Source organism: Camellia sinensis, chromosome 7 (genome assembly GCF_055761805.1).
Source record: "Camellia sinensis isolate YWXY chromosome 7, ASM5576180v1, whole genome shotgun sequence".
In the NCBI taxonomy this organism is placed as follows: domain Eukaryota; kingdom Viridiplantae; phylum Streptophyta; class Magnoliopsida; order Ericales; family Theaceae; genus Camellia; species Camellia sinensis.
Window position 1 is genome coordinate 50,362,217 of NC_138967.1, and position 25,244 is coordinate 50,387,460.

Sequence of the window (25,244 nt, forward strand, 5' to 3'; positions counted from 1 at the left end):
AATAAAGTGCAGGAATATAAATGATAAGAAAAAATAGAAATCAATTGTATTTGATTTGAGTTGTCAATCTTTACAATGTAGCCATGAATAGCTATTTATAGGCAAACATTTGTAAGAAAAAAAATACCTAAAACTACCCACTCTTCCACCTCCTCTATTTCATACTCCATAATCTTCCATAACTTCTTTCAACCTTCACTTCAACCTCCATGTTCTCCATCATCTTTCCACATTTCATAACTTCTCATAACCTCCGAATGAATAGGAGGGTGCCACATATCCTGCAATTATATAAATAATAAATAATAAAATTACAGATTTAAGGTGCCAACAATACCATTGCTCTATACCATTGAAAAGTTGACACTTGTCCATTTGTTTCTTACAAACTCAACAAAAACAAATCAATAGGACTCACTGTTTTAGCCGATGAAAATGTATTTGGAGTACCACTTAAACTTGCTCTAGGAAGATGGAATAATTTCTCTACATTGTGTTGTTACACATATGTGGAGTTTTGTTTTTAGTTTTTGTGTTCTAAAATTTAAAATGTTATAACTTTTATTTTACATTTTTGATTTTAATAAAATTTATATTTTTAGATCGTACTCGTCAAAATTTTTCAAGTAAGATTAATATTAAATATAAAATTATATAAAAAAAAAAATTTTTAGCAAGCAACTGTATGGAACATTATTGTGTGAAACTAAAAAAATTCTCATTTTTTCAAGATTGAAATCGAGAATTTCTCCATTTCATACAATTAAAAAATTAATATTTTATTTTTGTAAAATTCTATATTCAATATTAATCTTGTTTAATATCTCGTTGTGCAAATTTTGAAAATATAAATTTTATTCAAAATGGATGTGTATAATAAAAGTCATAATTTTATTAAGCTTTGAAACAACAAAAACAAAATAAATGTCATATCAACATTTCGAATAGTGGGCATTTCAACTAATCGCACAAGATATTTACATGCGAGTCTTTGTGGAAAGGACGCACTAAGATATTTACATGGGAGAGTATATGTGGAAAGGACGGGGACTTTCTCAAGTTCAAAATTTGAACTTGATCATCTAGGATGCGTGAGGCTCACTATGATTGTTATTTTTGATGAATCGAATAAGTTTTTTTTTGTAAAGTTCTCCGTGCGTATTAGTCTTGAAAAATAATGAGTTGATTCAATAATCAAAATATATATATATATATATATATTTTTTTTTGCTTTTGTTCCTAAAAAATTTGACGGCTTATTTTCAAAAATATACTTATTGTTAAGTTTTGCATAAAAAAAATGTGATAAAATGAAAATATTACGATTATTGAATAACCTTAATTTTTTTTCATTAATGATAGACACATAAAATTTTACAAAATGAAAAGTTTGGACTATCGAAACGAGACCTGTGATGGACCCCATAAGCCATAACATTGACAATCAAGTTCAAATTTTGTACATGAGAGAAACCCAATCCTTCCCAAAAAATTGATGAAAGAGCAACTTCAATGTTACTCTTCATTTTTTACTAACTAAAATTATGAAAAATGAATACTCTTTATATTTTACTTGACCAACTTTTCATTTATGTGCTCCAATGTTACTCTTTATTTCACATATTTAATTACACAAATTAATTTAAAGAGCCTCTCACGACTCTCTAAATATAACTAACCTAGAAGAATCTTGTTAAAAAAATGATGAACTTAACTACAATAACTAGCATACTTCTTTTAAGGAACCAGTTGGAACTGCTTTAAGAGGATTTAATAAATTAAAATATACTGAGAATGATTTAATATCAAACAATGACTTGTTACTAAATGTTTATTTTTATAAATAAATAAAAAACTAAGCAAATAAATAAATTTTGTAAATTTTTTTTACTAATTTTAAAAATGAAAACAATACCAATTTAATGATATGACAAGTGCCAGTAAAAATAAAATTATTGTAAGATTAGTATAATAACATATAAATAGAAATTACATATAAAATGATATTGCATAATTACAGATTTAGCATTTAAAAACAAAAATGCATTGAGATGTCTTAATAATAAAATTGTCAATAACACATTATTCTAGTAAATAATTTTGTAAAATTTTTGAAAAATTAAATAACATGGTAGAGTATATGAGAATGATTTTTCTTCATACCACTAATCTCTATATTTCTTCATATTTTACTTTATGGATCCCACTCTAGGCTCACAAAGATCATCTGAACCGTTTATTTAGTAAAACTTGCAATAAAAATTATTTTGTGCAAAAAGTTAACATTATCAGATATCGATGAATGAATGAATAATTGCATTTTATTTTATGAAATTGATAATTTAAGTTTATACTTATAGTTGTCTTCTATTTTAAAAAAATATAATATAATTTATTTATGTGTCTAGTAATATGGAATTTTTTTTTATCAGTAAAAGAAAAAACTTTATTGGTGAAAAACAATGAACAAGCCATTTGAATTACATCAATAAAAGAAGTGTGTGCAAAGAGTATCAAAACAAACTAAACCATTCCAACTAGTTTGACATTGAATGGCAAGCCAAATCATATGCTGTTAAACTTACAAGAAATTCTATGGTACAGCCCCTTTAGAATATATACCACATGTTGGTTATAATTTTTGTGGTCTTTGGTTACAATTTATTATGGTGTTAGTTATGACTCATTATAATGTTACTTATGATATTATTTTAGTTATAATCTAAAAACTATTTTATAATACCTTATATGGTGTTTGATTATAACCTCTTTTCTTTTCTTTTCTTTTCTTTTCTTCTTTTTTCTCTTTTTTTTTTTTTTTTTTTTTTTTTTTTTTTTTGACTATCGTATGATTGAGTTACTATATTTTTTGTAATTAAACTAAGAAATGCTATAACTTCCATATGGTATAGTATTATCCTAAACTTACAAGAAATAGATACCACAAAAGGAGGTATATATAATAAATAGGATAAATTATAAATACATTTTTGGGGGTTGCTTAAAATAAAAATTGTTCATTTAGTTCTGAAAATTACAATTATCCCCTTCTTAAAAAATTTTATTTAACAAAATTAATAGAAAAAATAAAATTTATAACTACTCTTCTATACAACAATAGAATTACAGGAATTATTAATTAAAATATATTTATAATATTATTAAAAATTATTATTTGACTTAATAATTCATTAATAAAAAGAGTTATTTGTTATGTAATTAGAAACTTGAAAGAGCATAACATAATTTTTAAATTATAATAAGAGGAATACTATAAACCCATAATAATATATTCAAAATTTATTCAGAAATATCAATATGTGATTCAGGTTCATTCTACACATGGATCTTACAATACAAAATTTCAATCTCTACCCCCACAATCCATTTTTGATCAAGATCTAGGTTCCTAAGCTTTCTGCTATAATAAATAATTTATATTTTAAACAAATCACAAAAAATATATTTTTAATTTATTTTCATAAAAATAAAGGTGATATGAATGGTAGCCATTGACAGTAGAGGTGTGTACGGTACAGTTCGGGCGATTTGAGCGTAAAATTATGGCCTCAATAGCGGATTGGCAAACTGTGATTTGAGCGGTTTTGAGCGGATTGGCAAATTGCAGTTTGAGTGGTTTTTGGCGGATTGACTGATTGAAAAATATTTTAACTAATTATTAAGCCTTTGCAAAATATATAACACTAATTTGCATAATATTTTTCGTATATATAACACAAACTAATTTTACATAATATTTTTCATATATATAACTATTAATTTGTAATAAATTTCATATCTTAAATCTCTTTCACACTCATTTTTACTTTGATATTTCATTATATGTTAAAAATATATATGTATTAATTATAGCGGAGCAGAACGGTTTCAATGACGGATTATAAATTTTAAAGTTTAAATTGCGATTAATGAATAGATCGGTACAAATTAAGATAAATCGATGCAATTTTAATAAATTGATCGGTATTTTACACTGTCCTAATTGGCAGAGTATTTGATGCCAAATCCTTAGATGAAGTGAATCTTTTTCAATAAAAAAAACAAAAACAAAACAAATTAGTCTGCTTTTGTTTGGGATTTCAGGGTTTTCCATTTTAATAAAACCCTGTTCCTCTTTTTAACTGTGTTTTTACCTCCAATTCCACCTCCTCTCTGTTTCACTCTCCTCCCCCCAATTGAGAGAGAGAAAGAGAGTGGGCTAGTAGAGAGAGACCATGAGGGTGCGCCAAACCCTTAAAATGCGCACTACACTGACTCTAACACAGCTCAATACCCTTCTCTTTAGATCCTAATCTTCGAACGCCAGTTTCTTTCTGAGAATCCACAGAGATTGTTCAAGCAATATCAGATTTTGAGGTGAATATTTTGTTCTTTTTAATCATCTGGGTATCTTCCGAACACAAATCTTTTATGTGTTTCACTTTTTTTCAAATATTTGTATGTATTGGTGGAATAATTGGATTGGGTTGTAGAGTGTATCTCTTGTTTTGATCGTTTGATGTGATTAGGCTTTTTTGTATTTTTTTTTTCCTTCTGTTTTAATATGTGGGTTTGTAATTAATTAACTATTGGGATTTTAGGAATGGTTTGGTTTACTAATAATTGTTAGTTTGTTTTTTTAAATTATTAATTATTTAGTGTTTATTGTTTTATTGTTTTATTGGATTGCTTTGAATTTTTTTTTTTTCCCTAATCATTAGGATGTTTGCTTAACAGTCCTTTTGGTAAGTTAGGTAAGGAATGAAAGGAAAAGATTATGGTAGTGAGGAAAAGAAATAATTGCGGTTTCTCACATTATGTTTGGATGAACATGATAGAAAGAGGGGTCTATTGGTGTTCTTTTTTCTTTTTAATTTTTAATTTAGATAGGTATTGTAAAATTTTTACATTTGTCACTAAATGGCACCAAGTTTGGTGAAAAAAAGAACATAAGTTTTAAAAGACTTCATTTTCTCTCAATTTCTTCCTTTCACGTCATTTTGCCTCTCCTCATTCATCCAAATAAGTGATAAGATTTTTGTTTCTCACCATTTCTTTTCTTTTACAGTCAAACCCCTCAATCCAAATGGGATTTAGATTTGGTTTTATTTCTATTTGGGTATTTGGTGTTTATAGTTTTCCTGGATTGATTTAGGAATTCATGGCGAAAAAAGTTAAGAAGAAAGCCCGAAGTGGTTATACAGAGAAGCGAGTTTCTACCCTTTCTCAGAAAACTGAAACTGTCGCCCAACAAAGCATTCCAAGCATTGATGATGGACTTTCAGTCGTAAAAGAGAGGAAAGTGTGTTCCCATCTTGATAAGGGTATTGATTTAGCTAAAATTTCTTCAAGAATAAGTTCTATAGAACGTATTAGGTGTGAAGATTGCAGAGAAGGTGTGGTTGATAGGCGGGCAAGTAGGGGAAGGGGCAAGCAGGTGAAGAAGAAAGGGGGAGGTTCTGTGGACAAGAAACCCGAGTCTAAAGCAATTTGGGTTTGTCTGGAATGTGGTCATCTTTCATGTGGGGGGATTGGATTCCCAACAACCCCTCAAACCCATGCAGTTCGGCATGCCAGGCAAACTCGTCATCCATTGGCTATCCAATTTGAAAACCTTCAACTATGCTGGTGCTTCCCTTGCGATACACTTATTCCAGTTGAAAAATTGGAGGAAAGTGGTGAACAGAAAGATCCACTGTCAGATATTGTGAAATTGATAAAGGGGCAATCATTTCAAGGGGCCTCAGTGGATGTTGAGGATGTTTATTTTGGGAGTGTCAGTGTTATAAGTGAGATAAAATCAGAAAACATCATTGTAAGTAGTTTGGATGGAAAAAGTGGTTATGTGATCAAAGGCTTGGTTAATCTTGGTCATACTTGCTTCTTTAATTCAATCATGTAGAATCTCTTAGCAATGGAGAGATTATGGAATCACTTCTTGGAATTGGATGAGTCTGTAGGTCCTCTTACCATTTCTTTAAAGAAGCTCTTTATTGAAACTAGTCCAGAGGCTGGCTATAGCGACCCCAGTCTTTTCTCTTTAAATTATTGTATCCGGACTTAGGTTCTGTGGATCCTGTCATTACTTATTGGTTGTTGTTGTCCTTTAATCTCTTTGTATTTGAGGTATAGGTTGTGTTGGGCGGGTCTGTTACAGGTTGGTTGATTTTGGATGCCAATAGGTGATGCCCAGATTTTGGCCTTCACGCTCGAGCGGAAGTTTTAACGCTCGAGCGGTCCCTTCGTTGTTGCTTCTCCGCTCGAGCGGGAATTTTGACGCTCGAGCGGGATTTTCCATCTCCCAGTACTTTGCTCTGCAGTTCTTCCGCTCGAGCGGTAGTTTTTACGCTCGAGCGTGATCCCTTGTTTTTGCTCCTCCGCTCGAGCGGTGAGTTTGACGCTCGAGCGGGTGCCAGCGCCTGCAAAACTTCTGGAAGGGTGCAATCGACGCTCGAGCGGCTTTCTTCACGCTCGAGCATGATTCTGTGTCTTACGCTCGAGCGGGGCTTTCTACGCTCGAGCGTAGAGTCGATTATATCAGTCCGTGATTTCACTTTTTGGATCACTTTTTGACCTACCTTTTCTTTTTTTAACCTTTAAAAACCGCCATTTGAGAGTTTCTCTCTCTACTCTCACCTTCTCTCTAAGATTTGATCTATTCCTTGTGGTCTTCTACCCTAGTTCCTTTGGAAGAAAGGTAGAGCTTCGCGAGATCTTTCTTTTAATCTGAAAAAGAGAGGATTTGGAGCACTTTGGATTTTGGGTCACCATCTCCATCTTCTCTATTTTAGTCGTGATCTTCAAGGTAGGGATTTCCTACTCCATTTTATAGGTTTTGTTCTAAGTTTTGGTATTTTGATAGTTTGGGGATACTTTGGTAAATTTTGGGAAAAACCCTAGTTGTATTAATTAATTAATTTGTAAAATTAATCTAAGGGAATTAGGGAATTTGGTTAAATTCATGAAATTGAGGAATTCATTGATTAAATGGTGTGGTGGGATAATTTAAACCACTCGCCTAGTGAATTGTTGTTATATTTATTTCCAGTCTAGAAATAATTGTTTTGGGCTATCGGTGGAGGATAGTCGTGATTGTTGTAGACATTGCATGTGGATTAGGAATAACTGAAACTAATCACATTGGTTAAGTTATTAATTTTGACTGCTGCATTAATACAGAAAATACGTGTATTGTTTGGGCATTGCATTTGCATACATTGTTTTGTGTGGGAGGAGATAGGGGATGTACTCCACGGTTTAGGGGAAGATAGGGGATGGACCTCTAAACCGGATTTTTGTTTGGGAGGAGATAGGGGATGGACTCCATTAGCACCATTTTTATGTGTGCTTATTATATTGAAGTGTTTTTACATGATTATTGATACAGCACTAAAATGTGTATCAAATGGGAAGTATGAAGTGTTTTGATATGAGCATGAGTCTCATTTGTTTTGTTGATATTGGAAGTAATGTGAATATGATATATAATTCACTGTTGTAAGTTTGGCCAGGTTCTGAGCCATGTTGATAATAATGGAAAGTGAAATGTGCCTTAGACATTAGTGTCATGAGACTGTTTAATGGTAAAAATTGGTTATCTTAGTTAACCATCTATTGAATGCTATAGCTTTATTCAATGCTTATATTTGGTTTAGTATTTTTCTACTGGGCTGTGGCTCACCCTTTATGGGAACATCATTTTCAGGTTCTGGTGATAAGCTACCTCCCCGGACTTAGCCTGGAAGGATTTGATGTTTGGGATTTTGAAGACTTGTCTTTAGTTATATGTTTTATTTTGTTATTTTTGAGATTTCATGTAAACATTCAAGCCTAGGGCTTAACTTGTAAATGAGTTAGTACTCATCCTTTTGTGTCCAAGTGTTAGCTTGGAAAGATGTAAGCCCTTAGGGCATTTATTTTGATGTTGCAGGATGTTACATGTGATGTCTTTCAATAAGAATACTCTGATGAATAACTCAAATGATTCAGTTTCTTTTATAGATGCATGTTAATGTTATGGTTATTATGGGTTTATTTTGAGGGCGTGACACTGGCTTGAGAAATGTGATAAATCCAAAATTCTTTTTCGGGTGTGTTTGTGCCAAGGCTTCCCAATTTAGGGGGCATCAACAGCATGACAGTCATGAGTTGCTTCATTGTTTACTCGATGGGTTGTGTACTGAAGAGTTGAGTGCAAGAAAATAGACTACTTCTTTGGAAAATGGGATTCCCTCAAATCTGGGTCCTACTTTTATTGATAGCATCTTTGGGGGCCAACTATCCAGTACTGTTTCTTGTTTGGAATGTGGGCACTCCTCAACAGTGTTTGAGCCATTTCTGGATCTCTCACTTCCAGTTCCAACTAAGAAACCCCCATGTAAAAGGGCCCAACCTATTTCTCAAGCCAAGAAACCAAAGCTGCCTCCAAAACGATGTGGAAGGATTCGTCCAAAGCTTAATAGGGATGCAGATTCTGTAGCATCTGACAGTGTTTCAGTTCCGTCAGCTAGTGGTTCATCTTCTTGCCTAGTAGAATCTACTGTGCCTGTCAAAGAAAAAGTAGGAGATGCTTTGGTCGATTCTACACTGTTTGAATCTGTTGGCCCTAGTACAGTGGCAGATGAAAAGAGTTCAGTTTCATCAAATCTCGACTGCTAAATAGTTTGAAAAGAATACATTCCTCAAGAATGTCATGGATAAAACAGAGGCTTCAGTTGACAATTTAGCATGGTTGGATTACCTGGAACCAGATCCTGTGTCAAATGACGATGATATGGATTTAAAACCTAATGATATTGCAGTAATTTATGATTCAGGAAAACAATATGGTGTTCAAAACGATGCCTTGTTACAGGATGGCATAGAATCTAGCAGGCAGATCCATTCTCTTTGTGTAGTAGAAAGAGCAGGTTCATTGGACAATTTGACATGGTTGGATTACCTTGAACCCGATACATTATCAGATGATCATGTTATGCTTGCCAAAGTTAACGATGGATTAGTAGTCCAAGATTCTGGAGGCAAAGATGGTTTAGGGAATTCTTTTGAAAATGACCTTCCATTATAGGTCCAAGATTCTGAAGTTCTGTTGCTTCCTCATAAAGAAGAAACTTCAACTAGTGGTGAGATATTGAGAGAAGGTGAGGTCTCATCGTCAGCTGCTGGCTGTGAGCCAGATGCGTTGGACTTTGATGGCTTTGGAGACTTATTTAATGAGCCAGAAATTGATGCAGGGCCCAATGTAAAACCCTTGTCAAGTGAGTAATTTTCCGGCAAATGAAATTGTAGAAACTGGTTTCTTAGATGGAAATAGCAGTGAGTCTGATCCAGATGAAGTCGATAATAGTGATTCTCCAATGTCCGTAGAGTTCTGTTTGGTGTATTTCACGAAGCCAGAGCTTCTCTCCATTAAACATGCTTGGCATTGTGAAAACTGTTCAAAAGTTCTTTGTGAGCGAAGGATGAAATCAAGGAAAAAGTGGCAGAAAGCTACATCCAAGATTCAGGTAAGTGGGGTTGAGGATAGTATTCAAAGTGCTCCATCAAGTGCAACAAATATGATACAAAACTTTCCAAATGGTAAACATATAAATATAAGCACGTCTCTGAATTCAATGCTGCACATAATGGGATATTAGATCGGAATAATCGCCACTTTCGAATTAATATGATAGAATTCTGACTAGAACTACATAATACAAGAGTATCGTACTTAATGATAATCTCAGAAAATATAAGAACACAAACATAGATTTGTACTAAGTAGAAAACTTATACAGAAAACAAATTTCGTAAAATAATAATTTGCAACAATATTATCAGTTCCTAATAAACAAAATCATGAATAACCAAAAATTACGGTTGAAGACAACATAATAAGAAATACAATCTGACTTGTTTACTTGTTTTAAAAAATACCACAAGTGTTCTGGTGCCAAAATTCAAACATGACAGATGGGAGCTTGTGAGACTTTTCTCTAATTGAGGCTGCTGGTCATACCGACCACTTGAAAATCTCTATATTCATGTTTAATTAAGGATGTATTTGAATCTTATATTTCAGTTTACGTTTTCAAAGAGAGACAAAAAGAAAATTATAAAGAAAAAATAAAATTTTAGTTTATATTATTGTGAATATTTGTCTCTTCTTCCCCCCCTCTTAAATCACTATTATATAATTCAAAATTTAAACACTATTTAAAAATTGTGAGTTACCGTTGTTTTCTTCAGTAATACTCATAAATTCTGATTGAACTCAGCTTACATCTAGTTAAGGGTGTAAAAATGACTTGTAGCCCATAGGCAAGCTGAATCCGGCCGCGGCTTGGGAGTAGACATGGCCCGATTAGGCCCGAGCCTGAACCCAACCCGAGAGTTTGAGTTTGAACTGTCATTTTGAAATCCGGCCTGGCCAGGCCGGGCCGGACCATTGAAATATTGTGTTTGGATATATATATATATATATATATATTTCTGTATATATATATCTTGATTGGTGTGGTGTGAATCCAGAATTGGAAAAGAAGAATGTTGAAAAGTCTATTCAATGGTCTTGTAATAATTGAAGTCTTAGTGGGTGAACATAAATAAATACAAGGGTGAAGAAAACCTTCCAGAAGAGAAAAAAAATAAGATTTGTAATAATAGAAGTCTTAGTGGGTGAACATAAATAAATGGGAGCTTTTTTGATAAATCCATTTTCTAAGAGTTTTATTCCATCCAACCCATATTCTTTTTGACTATTCCATTAGGTCCAATTTGAGATAAGAAGACCAAAATACCCTTTTCATCTACTTATGTTCTATTTAGTTCACATTATTTTCTTATATTTCAATAAGTCCTATGGGTGACATAATTACCAAAATACCCCTAATGTGAATGTTCACACTGTCAATGTGAATGTTCATATCGTCAATGTGTAGGGGCCCGGCCCATGTCGATCCTCGTGGGTGCCCGAAAAAATTCGAGTCGGGCCAGGCCGGCCCACATGCCAAAAAAATAGGCCCGGCTCGGTCCGTTGATAATGTGAATATTCACATTGACAAGTTAACATTCACATTGATAGGAGTGTAAAATTGGCCCGTGGCCCATGGGCGGCCCGAAGCCAGCCCGCCGCCCGGGGTGGGCCCGGGCCAGCTCGTTCATAATGTGAATATTCACATTGGCATATTAACATTAACATTGATAAATGTGTAAAATTAGCCCGTGACTCGTGCGCAACCCGAAGCCCAGGCTCGGGCCGGGCCGAGCTGGGCTCGGCCCGTTGACAATGTGAATATTCACATTGACATGTTAACATTCACATTGATAGGGGTGTAAAATTAGCCCGCGGCGTGTCGCCGGGGTGAAACCCGCTCGCGGCTCGTGGGCTGCCCTGGGCGGGCCCGGCCCGACCCGTTGATAATGTGAATATTCACATTGACATGTTAACATTCACATTGATAAGAGTATAAAATTAGTCCGCGCCCCGTTACTGCCCGAAACCAGCCCGCGGCCCGGGACGGGCCCGGCTCGGCCTGTTGACAATGTGAATATTCACATTGACATGTTAACATTCACATTGATAAGAGTGAAAAATTGACTCGCGTCCCATGGGAGGCCCAAAACCCGTAGGTGGCCCGGGACGAGCCTGGCCCGGCCCGTTGACAATATGAATATTCACATTGACATATTAACATTCACATTGATAGGAGTGTAAAATTGGCCCGTGGCTCATGGGCGGCCCAAAGCCCGCCCGCTGCCCAGGGCGGACCCGGCTCGGCCCGTTGATAATGTGAATATTCACATTGACATATTAACATTAACATTGAATACAGTGTAAAATTGGCCCGTGACCCGTTGGCAGCCCGAAGCCTGGCCCATTGACAACGTGAATATTCACATTGACATGTTAACATTCACATTGATAAGAGTATAACATTAACCCGTGCCCCGTGGCTGCCAGAAACCCACCCACGGCCCGTCGGCGGCCCGAGGCGGGCCCGGCCTGGCCTGTTGACAATGTGAATATTCACATTGACATGTTAACATTCACATTGATAAGAGTGTAAAATTGACTCGCGTCCCATGGGCTGCCCGAGGCGGCCCGGGTTTGGGTCCGGGCCTACCCCGGGCCGCGGGCGAGCTTCGGGTAGCGGACAAATTTTACACTCCTATCAATGTTAATGTTAACATGTCAATGTGAATATTCACATTATCACGGGTCGGGCCAAGCCCGCCTCGGGCTGCGATCTGGCTTCGGGCCGCCCACGGGTTGCGTGCCAATTTTACACTCCTATCAATGTGAATGTTAACATGTCAATGTGAATATTCACATTGCCAACAGGCCGGGCCTGCCCCGGCCCGTGGTCGAGCTTTGGGCTGCCCACGGGTCACGGGCCAATTTTACACTTTTATCAATGTGAATGTTAACATGTCAATATGAATATTCACATTGTCAATAGGCCGGGCCAGGCCCGCCCTTGCCGCTCACGAGCCGTGGACGGGTTTCGGGCAGCCAGGGGGCGCGGTCTAATTTTACACTCCTATCAATGTGAATGTTAACATGTCAATGTAAATATTCACATTGTCAGGGGTCGGGCCAAGCCCACCTCGGGTTTTGGTCAGGCTTCGGGCCGCCCACGGGCTACGGGCCAATTTTACACTCTTATCAATATGAATGTTAACATGTCAATGTGAATATTCACATTGTCAACGGGCCGGGCTAGGTCTGGCCCGGGCCGCGGGTGGGCTTTTGGCCGCCCATGGGCCGCAAGCCAATTTTATACTCTTATCAATGTGAATGTTAACATGTCAATGTGAATATTCACATTATCAACGGGCCGGACCGAGCCCGCCCCGGGCCGTCGATGGGCCGCAGGCGGGTTTCGTGTCGCCACGGGACGGGGGCCAATTTTACACTCCTATTAATGTGAATGTTAACATGTCAATGTGAATATTCACATTGTCAACGGGCCGGGCTGGGTTGGGCCTGCCCTGGGCTGCTGGCCAATTTTATACTCTTATCAATGTGAATGTTAACATGTCAATGTGAATATTCACATTGTCAACAGGCCAGGCCGGGCCCGCCCCGGGCCGCCCAGGGGCCGTGGGAGGGTTTCGGGCAGCCACGAGGCGCGGGCTAATTTTACACTCCTATCTATGTGAATGTTAACATATCAATGTGAATATTCACATTGTCAATGGGCTGGGCCGGACCCTCCCCGGGTCGGGGGTGAGCTTTTGGCCGTCCATGGGCCGCAGGCCAATTTTATACTCTTATCAATGTGAATGTTAACATGTCAATGTAAATATTCACATTGTCAATGGGCCGGATCGGGCCCGCCCCGGGCCGCCCATGGGCCGCGAGAGGGTTTCGCGCCGCCACGGGACACGAGCCAATTTTACACTCCTATTAATGTGAATGTTAATATGTCAATGTGAATATTCACATGGTCAACGGGCCGGGCTCACCCCGGCTCGCGGGCGGGTTTTGGGCCGCCCACAGCCAATTTTACATTCCTACCAACGTGAATTTAAAAATATAAATGTTCACATCATTAAATTACTAATCGTTCAAAAAATGTTTATAAAGGTATGAAAATTGAATATAAGGGCATAAGTGTTCAAGAAAATAGTGTAAATCAAAAAAATGGACTTTATGGAATAAAACTATACATACATGGGACTAAATGGGTTAAAAAATTCCTTCATGGACTTCTTGGGTTAAAACACTTCTAAATTGGACTTATCAATAAAAATCTCTAAATAAATACAAGGGTAAAGAAAACCTTTCATAAGAGACAAATATAAGATAAATTCAACAAAAATATATATATATATATATATATTGTTCACTCACCCTTTATATATATATGGATGAATATGGCTAAACACAGGGTACAAAATATAATTTATCCTAAGATTACTTATTGTTATAATAGAGAGATATCTTGATTTTTTATTTTTTTATTTTAATAGATAGGAGAGTAATTACATTATGAGAAATATGTACATTATCAAACAGACCACTAATCCATAATAGATAGAAAATCAACAAAATCTAACAAGCAATCCATCAAGCCAAGCCCAACAATCATTATTAATCACATATAACCCCCATTTTTTTTTATCAACGCACAATCCCATAATGGGGGAGGAATTAATCAAACACCATAAAGATATCAAACTCCTCTCCATAAAAGTTGAACCCAAAATCTCACGCCATAAAAGCCCTACACAATCATTGAAATATTGTGTTTAGATAGATATCTTGATTCATTTGGTGAGAATGCAGAATTGGAATATAAGAAAAGAATAATTTTGCTGTTGAAAGGTCTATTCAAGAGTCTTGTAATAATAGAAGTCTTAGTAGGTGAAGATAAATAAATTCAACGGTAAAGAAAACCTTTCACAACAGACAAAAATAAGATAAATTCAACAAAAAAAAATATATATATATATATTGTTCACTCTCCCTTTATATATATATGGATGAATATGCATATGTACGTAGATAAAAAGAGTTATAAATGGTGTGGCCTTAAAAGTTTGTTGTTGTTTGGAAAGTCCTCTTGACTGTCATCCTTCTCTTGGTTTTTGAGGTGTCTGTAAGCGAATTAGCTGATATTTGGACGCCTCTCTTTCCTGGTATGTTTGTCCACTTATTTATTTATATTTTAACAATTGGTAGCTAGAAGGGAAAAATGAAAGAAATCAAATTTCCATAAGACATTGTTGTGAAGTACGGATATTTTTCACAGATATTTCAAAAAGAGAGATGTATCGGTATTATATTTGTAGTAGATATCTATTTTTTGGATATTCACAATATGTATCAGATACTCTAAATCACATAATACTTCTTTTATAAAATTAGAATTGTATTATTTCTTGCACAATATTATAATATAATATAAATAATTGTAACGATAAATATAAGAATATTTTTTTAATACTTTATTTAGTTATTTGATAAGAAGAATATAATGAATTAAAGTAATTAAATTTGTCAAATTGATATATCTTTATTCTTTCATGCATGTCCCATATAATTATATAGAAAGTAAGTATTAATAAGAAAATATAATAATAGTACAATTAAAATTAAATATCCACAAATAAATAAGCAAGTAAATTTGAAAACAGTATTTTTACCTGTGCCAAAAGGAAAAATGAAGAGACAAGTTGTAAATTATTTTATTATTATAATACAAACATATTAGATATTGAAATGAAATATGTGCAAGATCTATTGAAAATTGAAAAGTAAACAAGCCACTATCGTAAATTAATATCTAATTCTTAAATGTTAGTATTTTTCATTATAAAATTATAGTATGACTTTTTAACATTCTTGATTTTATGCGTAATTCACTATTAATAATTTTTAAAAAATAATTTATTTATTTTTTTAAAAAACATATCATAATCGTACTGATTTCATATTTTTTAAAGTTTTCTTCTATACTCGTATTCATATCGTATCATATTTAGTATCCTACTCCCTAGACACAATAATAAGATTTGAACTAAATATCACACTTGATAAGGGTACAAGTAGTGGGGGATCAGGAGGGGCGGTGGCCTGCAAACGTTTTAAGAAACACATGCATATGTATGTAGTTTTGGTAGTTTTATCTAAGAGTAATGTTATATATAATTATATATTTTTATTTTAGTTTCTCACTCTTAAATACAAAGTAATAAGCTCTAGGCCTTTAAATGCATATAAAACCCACTTGCTTACTTGTGTTTTGTAGTGAGAAAAAGTTATGAGGAATAAGATTATAGGTAACATTTTGCTTCATCCAATGTTATCTATCACAGAAATTTTTACAAGGGTTGAGTTCCTCTCCAATGATGATTCCACTAGATAAATTTTGTTGTCTAATTTTATAAGACAAATGTGATCCGGTCATATAATTATCAATATCCAATTAATTTAATTTTTTAAATAAATTAACTTATCCGCGGATCCTATAAATTGAAAGGTTCCAATCAATTAGGTGGTCCTAAAGTGAACCGAGGAGCCCAAACCCAATAGCACCACTTCAATTAGATCACCAACTAAAAAAAAAATATTCTTCAAATAATTTGCCAAAAAATTAGATATAGGAGATAGACTTTGAAGCATTTCAAGGGTGTTTCATTTTTTTTAAGATAACTAAAAAATGTACTAGCCATGGTCAGTCTATAATGTAAGCTTAGAAATTTATGAGAAAACCTCTTTGGAAAACACTTTTAGACCAATCTGTGATCTTTTAAATTTGGCTTCATTCATGTAATATATCCTATGTTCTTTCTTTTTATTTTTTATTTATATATGTATAACAAATTTTGTAATTCGTTTAGACAGGATTTCCACTAATTTTACAAGATATGATGTCGAATGCAAGTGTTGATCCTGTCTCCCTTCACTTAGATGAAAAGCTTACTCACCTATCTGGTACAGACTTCGAGTGTTATATCTACAAAGTGCATGATCGACTACGTTGGCAAAATGAAAAGTTATATGAACCAGAAATAATGGCTATAGGACCATGTCACCATGGTAAAGACAACCTACAATGGATGGAAGAACACAAATTACGGTATCTGCGATTGCTTCTTAAACGAAGAAATGAGACTAGTGTGGATAGATACATAGTAGCCATGAGAGATTTGCAAGAACAAGCACTTAGGTGTTATGCAGACTCTGTATGGCTTAACAATGATGAGTTTGTGACACTACTACAAAAATAGTTAAAGATCACACTTTGATAAAAAAAAATATCTCACTTTTATTGGAAGTGTGATAAAAAAAATTAGATTAATATTTTAATCACACTTAATTTGATTGAGTGTGATAATATTTATTTTTTATGTCACTTTTCAATTAAGTGTGATTATATATATATATTTTTAATCACACCTTCTAATTAAAGTGTGATTATATACTTTTTAATCACACTTTTTAAACAAGTGTGATTATATATATATTTTTTAATCACACATTCTAATTAAAGTGTGATTATTTATATATTTTTTAATCACACCTTCTAATTAAAGTGTGATTATATATACACTACTACTTTTTAATCACACTTTTTAAACAAGTGTGATTATATATATATTTTTTAATCACACATTCTAATTAAAGTGTGATTATTTATATATTTTTTAATCACACCTTCTAATTAAAGTGTGATTATATATACACTACTACTTTTTAATCACACTTTTTAAACAAGTGTGATTATATATATATTTTTTAATCACACATTCTAATTAAAGTGTGATTATTTATATATTTTTTAATCACACCTTCTAATTAAAGTGTGATTATATATACACTATTACTTTTTAATCACACTTTTTAAATAAGTGTAATTATATATATTTTTTTTAATCACACATTCTAATTAAAGTGTGATTATTTATATATTTTTTAATCACACTTTCTAATTAAAGTGTGATAAGTGTGATTATTTATATATTTTTAATCACACTTTCTAATTAAAATGTGATTATATATACACTACTACTTTTTAATCACACTTTTTAAATAAGTGTAGTTATATATATATTTTTTAATCACACATTCTAATTAAAGTGTGATTATTTATATATATTTTTTAATCACACTTTCTAATTAAAGTGTGATTATATATACACTACTACTTTTTAATCACACTTTTTAAATAAGTGTGGTTATATATATATTTTTTAATCACACATTCTAATTAAAGTGTGATTATATATACACTACTACTTTTTAATCACACTTTTTAAATAAGTGTGGTTATATATATATATATTTTAATCACACATTCTAATTAAAGTGTGATTATTTATATATATTTTTTAATCACACATTCTAATTAAAGTGTGATTATATATATACACTATTACTTTTTAATCACACTTTTTAAATAAGTGTGATTATTTATATATTTTTTAAGATAGTTAAAATGTGATTATATATACATTACTACTTTTTAATCACACTTTTTAAATAAGTGTGATTGTATAAAATATTTTAAATTGATTTTTATATAAAATATACAATTCCCAAATTTTTAATCACACTTAATCTGATTGAGTGTGATAATATTTATTTTTCATGTCACTTTCTAATTAAGTGCGATTATATATATATATATATAGGGTAAATTACACTGACACCCCCTAAGGTTTATGTTTATTACAGTTCCCCCTTCACGTTTTGAAAATTACATCTCCCTCCCTGAAGTTTAAAGTTTAATTACAGATTCCCCCTTAGCAATTTAATTTTTTTTAAATGCTAATTTTGCCCTTACTGGGTAAATTATATTGACACCCCTTACATTTTAGAAATTACAATTCCCTTCCTAACGTTTAAAGTAGCATTACCAATTGTCCCGTCGGTTAGTATTAGTTGGAAAAAAATTTATTGAAAAAAAATTAATTAGAAAAAAAATTAATTGAAAAAAAATTTGTTAGTAAAATTTTTAAATTTCTGTTTAAAAACCAACATAAACTTATTTTTTGAATTTATGTTTTTTTCTCAAATTTATAAACTGAGACAACCATTTATAGATTAAAAAAATTATCAAATAAATTTTTATGAGAAATTTTAAAATTTTTGTAAAGATAAATTGAAAACTGAAAACGAAATGGTTAACCAAACAGGCTTCAGATGGTAAAAATGTCATAAAATTAACAAATAATTAAATAAGTTACCAACATAAGAAATTACTTATCAAAAAATTCTTAGGCTATCACTACAAGAAAAGTGGGTATATGAGACGGGACTATTTTGCGACGGCAGAAAATGCCGTCTCAAAAAAACAGAGTATTTGCGACGGCACCATTTACCGTCTCAAAAAAGCAGAGCATTTGCGACGGCACAATTTGCCGTCTCAAAAAATAAGAGCATTTGCGACGGTATTTTCTGCCGTCGCAAATACTCTACTTTTTTGAGACGGCAAATTTGTGCCGTCGCAAATGCTTTGCTTTTTTGAGACGGCATTTGGTGCCGTCGCAAATACTCTGCTTTTTTGAGACAGCATATTATGCCGTCGCAAAAAAGTGACTTTCGTGTTTTTTGTTAATTTTTAGTGAATATTTTTAAAATTTTGAATTTTTTTTTAGATGCACCTTAGATGTATCTAAAAAAAAATTTATGAAAAAATATTTTTAAAAATTAATAAATACATAAAAATACAAAAAAAAATGTATTGAATTATTATATTTTTGGTATTTAGTGAATTTTTAAAAGATTTTTTTTACAATTTTTAAAATTTTTAGGTGTATTTATGTTAGGTGTGTCTAAAAATTAAAAAAAAAAACTTAAAATATTAAAAAAAATCAGTAAAAACAATATAACACGGAAACACAAGAAAGTATAATTTTCTCAAAAGAGTTTTTGGAAAACTCTAACCTAGCATAGTGATTGTTGTTTTGAGACAGCTTTATATATATACAGTCACAAAATGGTTTGAATAAATTCTAGTACTTTTTTCTATCGCAAAAAAAAATTTAAAAAAACAATGTCTTCTTACTCTTTTGATATAACATTTCTCTTTTCATTCATTTTTTCATCTTCATGTCTCTCTGTCTCTATCTCTCTCTCTTCTCTTTATCTCTTTCACTCATCACTCTTCTTTCTCTGTCTGTCTGTTTCTCTCTCTCATTTTCTCTCTGTGTCTCTCGCCTATCTCTCTTCTCTTTATCTCTCTCATCTGTTTTCTCTCTCTGTCTCTCTCGCTCATCTTTCTTCTCTCTATCTCTCTCATTTATTTTCTCTCTCTCTTATCTTTCTATCTTTCTCGTCCATTTCTCTTCTCTCTCTGTCTTTCTCTTTTTTGGTGTCTCTCTCTCGCTCATCTCTTTCCGCTCTATTTATCTCTCTTTTTGTCTATCTCTCGCTCATCTGTTGTTTCTCTCTCTTTTTCTATCTTTTCCTCTATCTCTCTCTCTCTCTCTCTCTCTCTCTCTCTTTCTCTCTCTATCTCTTTTTCTGTCTATCTCTCTCTCCTTGTCTCTCTCACACTCGTCACTCTTCTCTCTCTCTCTCTACTTGTATATTTGTCTATTTCTCTCTCACTATGTTTACCTTGCTCACTCTCTTACTCCCATCTTGTCTATTTATCGAGCTCCTTCTCGATTTATCGATCCACTATAAACGACGTCGTCTTACTCTTTTGAATATTTCTCTTTTCACCCATTTTTTCATCTTCCTATCTCTCTGTCTCTGTCACTCTTCTCTTTTCCTCTCTTACTCATCACTCTTCTCTGTCTGTCTATCTCTCAATTTCTCTATGTGTCTCTGTCTCTCTTCTTTGTCTCTCTCTCACTCATCACTCTTCTCTGTCTGTTCGTCTCTCTTTTTCTCTCTGTGTCTTTGTCTCTCTTCTCTTTCTCTCTCTTACTCATCACTCTTCTCTGTCTGTCTATCTCTCTTTTTCTCTGTGTCTCTCGTCCATCTCTCTTCTCTCTATCTCTTTCATCTATCTTCTCTCTCTGTCTCTCTTCTCTCTCTATTTTTTTTCTCTCTCGCTCATCTCTTTCTGTCTTTCTCTCGTTTATCTCTTTTCGCTCTTTTTTTTTTCTCTTTCTATCTCTCTATTTGTCTATATCTTTTCACCAATTTTTTCATCTTTTTTCTCCCTATTTTCTTTCTCTCTCTCATTTATCACTCTCCTCTCTCTGTCTGTCTATTTGTCTCTCTCTCTCTCTGTGTCTTTCATTCATCTATCTCTTCTTTCATCTATTTTCTCTCTCTCTCTCTCTCTCTCTCTCTCTCTCTCTCTGTGTGTGTGTGTGTGCCTCTCACTTATCTTTCTCTCTCACCACTCATCTCCTCTACCACCTTCACCACTATTGCAAACGCCATTTCACTACCACCACTACTACTACGGTCGCCATTTCACCTCTACGACTACCATTAATACTACCATCGCCACCACTTCACTACTACCACTACCACTACTACTACTACCTTTACCTCTCTTTCACCCCTACTACTCCATTTACTCTACTACTACCACAACTTTACCACTAATCTCCTTTGTCATCACCACCACCACCACCACCACCACCATCATCTCTTATCCACCACCTTCACCACTACTGTCGGTTCCTCTTCTCTACCACAAAATATTACCTCTCTTCTCTCTTTCACTCATCACTCTTCTCTGTCTGCCAGTCTTTGTCTTTGTCTCTTTCTCTTTCTCTCTCTCTCTCTTTGTCTCTCGCTCATCTCTCTTCTCTTTATCTCTCTCATCTCTCTATCTCTCTTCTCTCTATCTCTCTATCCGTCTCTCTCGCTCATCTTTCTTCTCTCTTTGTTTCTTTTTTTTCCTATGTCTTTTTCTCGATAATCTTTTTTCGCTCTCTTTCTCTCTCACTCTGTCTATCTCTCGCTCATCTATTGTTTCTCTTATTTTTCTATATGTCTCTCTCTATCTGTTTCTCTCTCTGTCTCCCTATATCTCTTTCTCTCTTTGTCTCTCTCTCACTTATCACTCTTCTCTCTTTCTCTTTCTCTCTCTATGTCTGTTTGTCTATCTTTCGCTCTTCTCTCTCTCTCTTTCTTTCTATGTGTCTGTCTGTCTGCTTGTCTCTCTCTCCCATTGTGTTCACCTTGCTCACTCTCTCCCTCATCTCTTCTCTATTTACCGAGTTCTCCACTACAAGAAAATGCACTTTTAGCGACTACTTTGTCTCTCTCTCACTCATCACTTTGTCTCTGTCTATCTGTCTGTCTCTCTTTCTCTCTCTCTATCTCTCTTCTCTATCTGTCTCTCACTCATCTCTCTCTCACCACCCATCTTCTCTACCACATTCACCACTACTGCAAATGCCATTCCATTATTACCACTACTATCACTGCAAATGCCACATTGACCACAAAAAATTAATTTTATTTGAATGGAAAATATTATCCCTACTTCTACCAAATAAAAAAAAAAAAAAAAATTTATTCATTAAAATAAATATGAAACAAATAAATTTGCAACTTTACTAAATGAAAATATAAAAATAAAAATTCATTAACTATAAAAAAAATATTTTAATAAAAAATAATTTTTTTTAACAATGATATCCTCTGTTGCAAAAAAAAAAAAAAAAAATCATTTTATTATTTAAATATTTATTTGTAATGAAAATAAAAAAAAAAATCCAAAAAAATTTCCACCCCCCTTTTCATTCCCGCCCGGTTTCCATTCCCGCTCCCCCCTCCCCCTCCCCCCAAAATCGCCAATCTGTTCAACCAAAATCCCCAATCGGGTTCTCCCGCCCGCCCTCCCCCCCCAACCCCAAACTCTTCAACCAAAATCCCCCCCGAAAAACCCAAAATCCCCAATCTCTCCTTCCGTTTCTCTCTACCCATTTGTCTCTCTAGGTTTTAGGGTTTTGAGTGTGAGAGAGATGGGGCAACAGTCTTTGATCTACAGCTTCGTGGCTAAAGGAACAGTGGTTCTCGCCGAACCCATACGTTTCTCATCCGCCCCTTCCTTCTTCAGCTACCAAATCCACGGCCTTCTTAAACTCTCACAAATGGGTACGTCTCTCTCTCTCTCTCTCTCTCTCTCTCTCTCTCTCAATTTTCAGTTTTCTGATCCACTTAATTTACGATGTTTATCGTAAAATCTCATGTTCTGGTGCATCACAATCCTATAATTGAACTAACTAAGTTATTGTTCATCTTTAATTAATTTGCTATTAATTCTATGTTGTTCTTAGGGTTTTAAATTAATTCTATGTTGTTCTTAGGGTTTTAATTCATATAACTGAAAACTCTGACAATTTTATATGCGTTTAATGGATTTATACTTAAACTGTTTTCTATTTAACATTTTTTGTTCCACAAACTTCAATCTTTATGGTTTTTCTCTAAATTTTGATGCCATTGATTTTTCCTTTAGTTGTTAAAATTTGAATCTGAACCAAGTATAGTCGGTGAAAATAGCCAAAATGGGGCTTTCTTTTTTTATGGACTTCTTGAATCGTTTTTAAACAGCGATTTTTGATCTTCTGAGCTGATGTGAACTGGGTATCCTTCTACATGCGGTTCTGATAAATAAAATATTATGTTTCCAATTTGTTTGCCAAGAAAATGTTCGGAAGGGAAGATAAATTAGTTGTTTGAATATTGGATAGGACGGGTCATGGTTGTTGGTATCAATAGAACAAAAATGTCCGTTCTATGATGTTACTGGAGAGAGAACAACTTGGTAGATATTAACTAAAACTTGGTCATGGAGAGAGAACAGTAATTAACTAAAACTTTGGTAGATATTAATTTTTTTACAAACTTATATAGCATGCAAAATAAAACTGTTGTGTGTAAAATGGGACTTGTTGATTATTTGTGTTAGTTTTTAGGTTTATATGTATTGTTGGAGTAATATGATTGTCTAGTATTTGGTGTAACTTATTATAAATTAAAAGTTAATAATTAGAAAATAGAAATCAAAAGCACCAATCTTCCAACTAATCAATTTTTTTCCAATTATTTAAACTACTTATGTTTAATAAGATGTAAGTAAAAATGCACCAAACAGTGTGGCTCAGACTCCCAGAATAATATATATATATATATAAGCAATTTTGATGAGCTGCACCAAACAAACCCATTGTAATTCTAGTGATTAAATTATAACTTGATAACTTTTCACATCAGTTTGTAAAATAAACTTGTAAATTTTGTTTATTTATATAGCATTGCTCTTAAGTACCTCATCAATTTCCACTAGAGAGTTTCATCATAAACAATTACATAAAGTCAAAGTCCACCTGGGTTGTTAGTATAGAGTTTGTGTGCTTGACAAAATTTTTTTTTCCCCTTCTTTTGGGGTGAGTAAATATAGTTTGTACTCCCTTTGAATTAGTATATATAAGATCTAAACATATAAAATCTCTTCTCAATGATCACCTATTGTTTTAATCAAGCGAAACTGTTGTCACCTTCTTAATAAATAAAGTTTACATTCAAGTCTCTAATAATATACATTGTTGGGTTTTGACAATTAGCAAGGATACACAAAGAAATTGATCACAAAAGACTAACCTAATTAAAATTAATATATACTTTTGAACATGAATGTAGCTACTAGGAAGGGCATTAAAATTAATATATACATTGTTATACTCTTCCTTAAATTGATCACAAAAGACTAACCTAATTAAAACAATCTGCCATTACTCTTCCTTATTTGTTGATTTGTCACCATGGAATGAGACTGTTGTGTGAAGATAGCTTGTTATATTAGAAGAAAAATGCTACTTCCATTTACTTTTGAACTATGGAGACAACATCAATTGTTTAATTGTGAAATTGATGGTAAAATGATTTTGATCTCACTCCCATTTGGAAATCTGTTTATCTGGCATTGCCTTTCAGGTTTCATAGGTCTCTTTTTTTTCCATATTTTTTGAATAGCAGATTTTGGAATATGAGTCTACCTTCATAGAACAGTGTAATGCACCACTCACTTTAATTTAACATTGTCCAATAATTTCTTTTCCATTTAAATGATTTTCTTTTAAAGTTGCCACTTCTCTTTGCATTGTATGAATAGTTATTCTCACTATTTTAAACTTACCATCAACCTCTCTTTTAGTTATACTCCACCCTCTTGTAATTCCACAAAAAAGTGTGTATTCAAATTAAAATTCTTTCCCCCCCCCCCTTTTTTTTTTACTTTTGGGTACGCAAACCTGCTTGAGCTTTTTTGTCTAAAAATTCTTACTCCTTCATAATTTTTCAAAAGTATGTGCTTAAATCACTTGAGCCTTTGCTTTATGACTACGCGTTCACATTGATCACCTGAGGCTTTCTAAAGTGTCATACGGTTCACACTTATTGTCCTCTTTGGTGTGCTTTATAAGGTTGTTGTAACTTTTTATGCACTTTCTGTTTATAATCTATGCGACAAAAATAATTTACATATGTTAAGAAAAAAAATTATTATTTAAAAATTAGGAGAGAGGTATATTTAAGTTTTGCTTCTTGATTATTAACTTTTGGGTTGAAAAATATAGATCAGGCCCAATGAATTGGGTCACACATAATTGAATTTTTGGCTCCAATAACTTTTTCTTTTTTTTTATTTTGATTTTTTTTTTCTAAGTTGTTGAAACTAATTAAAGTAGTGTTAGCCTGTTGTGTTTAAGAAGCACAAAACAAAGAGGGCTATAGAGATTTTTGTGACAGGGAATGGGGATAGGGAAATGGGTTTGTTTTATTATTTTTTATGTTTAGAAATTATTAATTACAATTGGATTGATTGAAGGAA

General features: G+C 33.4%; 1 protein-coding gene across 1 annotated transcript; it reads left to right on the top strand.

Moving 5' to 3' along the window:
* Nucleotides 1-4,116: 4,116 nt before the first annotated feature.
* Nucleotides 4,117-16,722, top strand: LOC114276384 (ubiquitin carboxyl-terminal hydrolase 2). The gene is given in 6 exon segments (XM_082880694.1): nt 4,117-4,377; nt 5,156-6,002; nt 8,042-8,634; nt 8,672-9,256; nt 9,258-9,506; nt 16,333-16,722. Coding segments are annotated over 5 exon segments (2,658 nt in total). The 5' UTR covers nt 4,117-4,377; nt 5,156-5,161.
* Nucleotides 16,723-25,244: the final 8,522 nt, after the last annotated feature.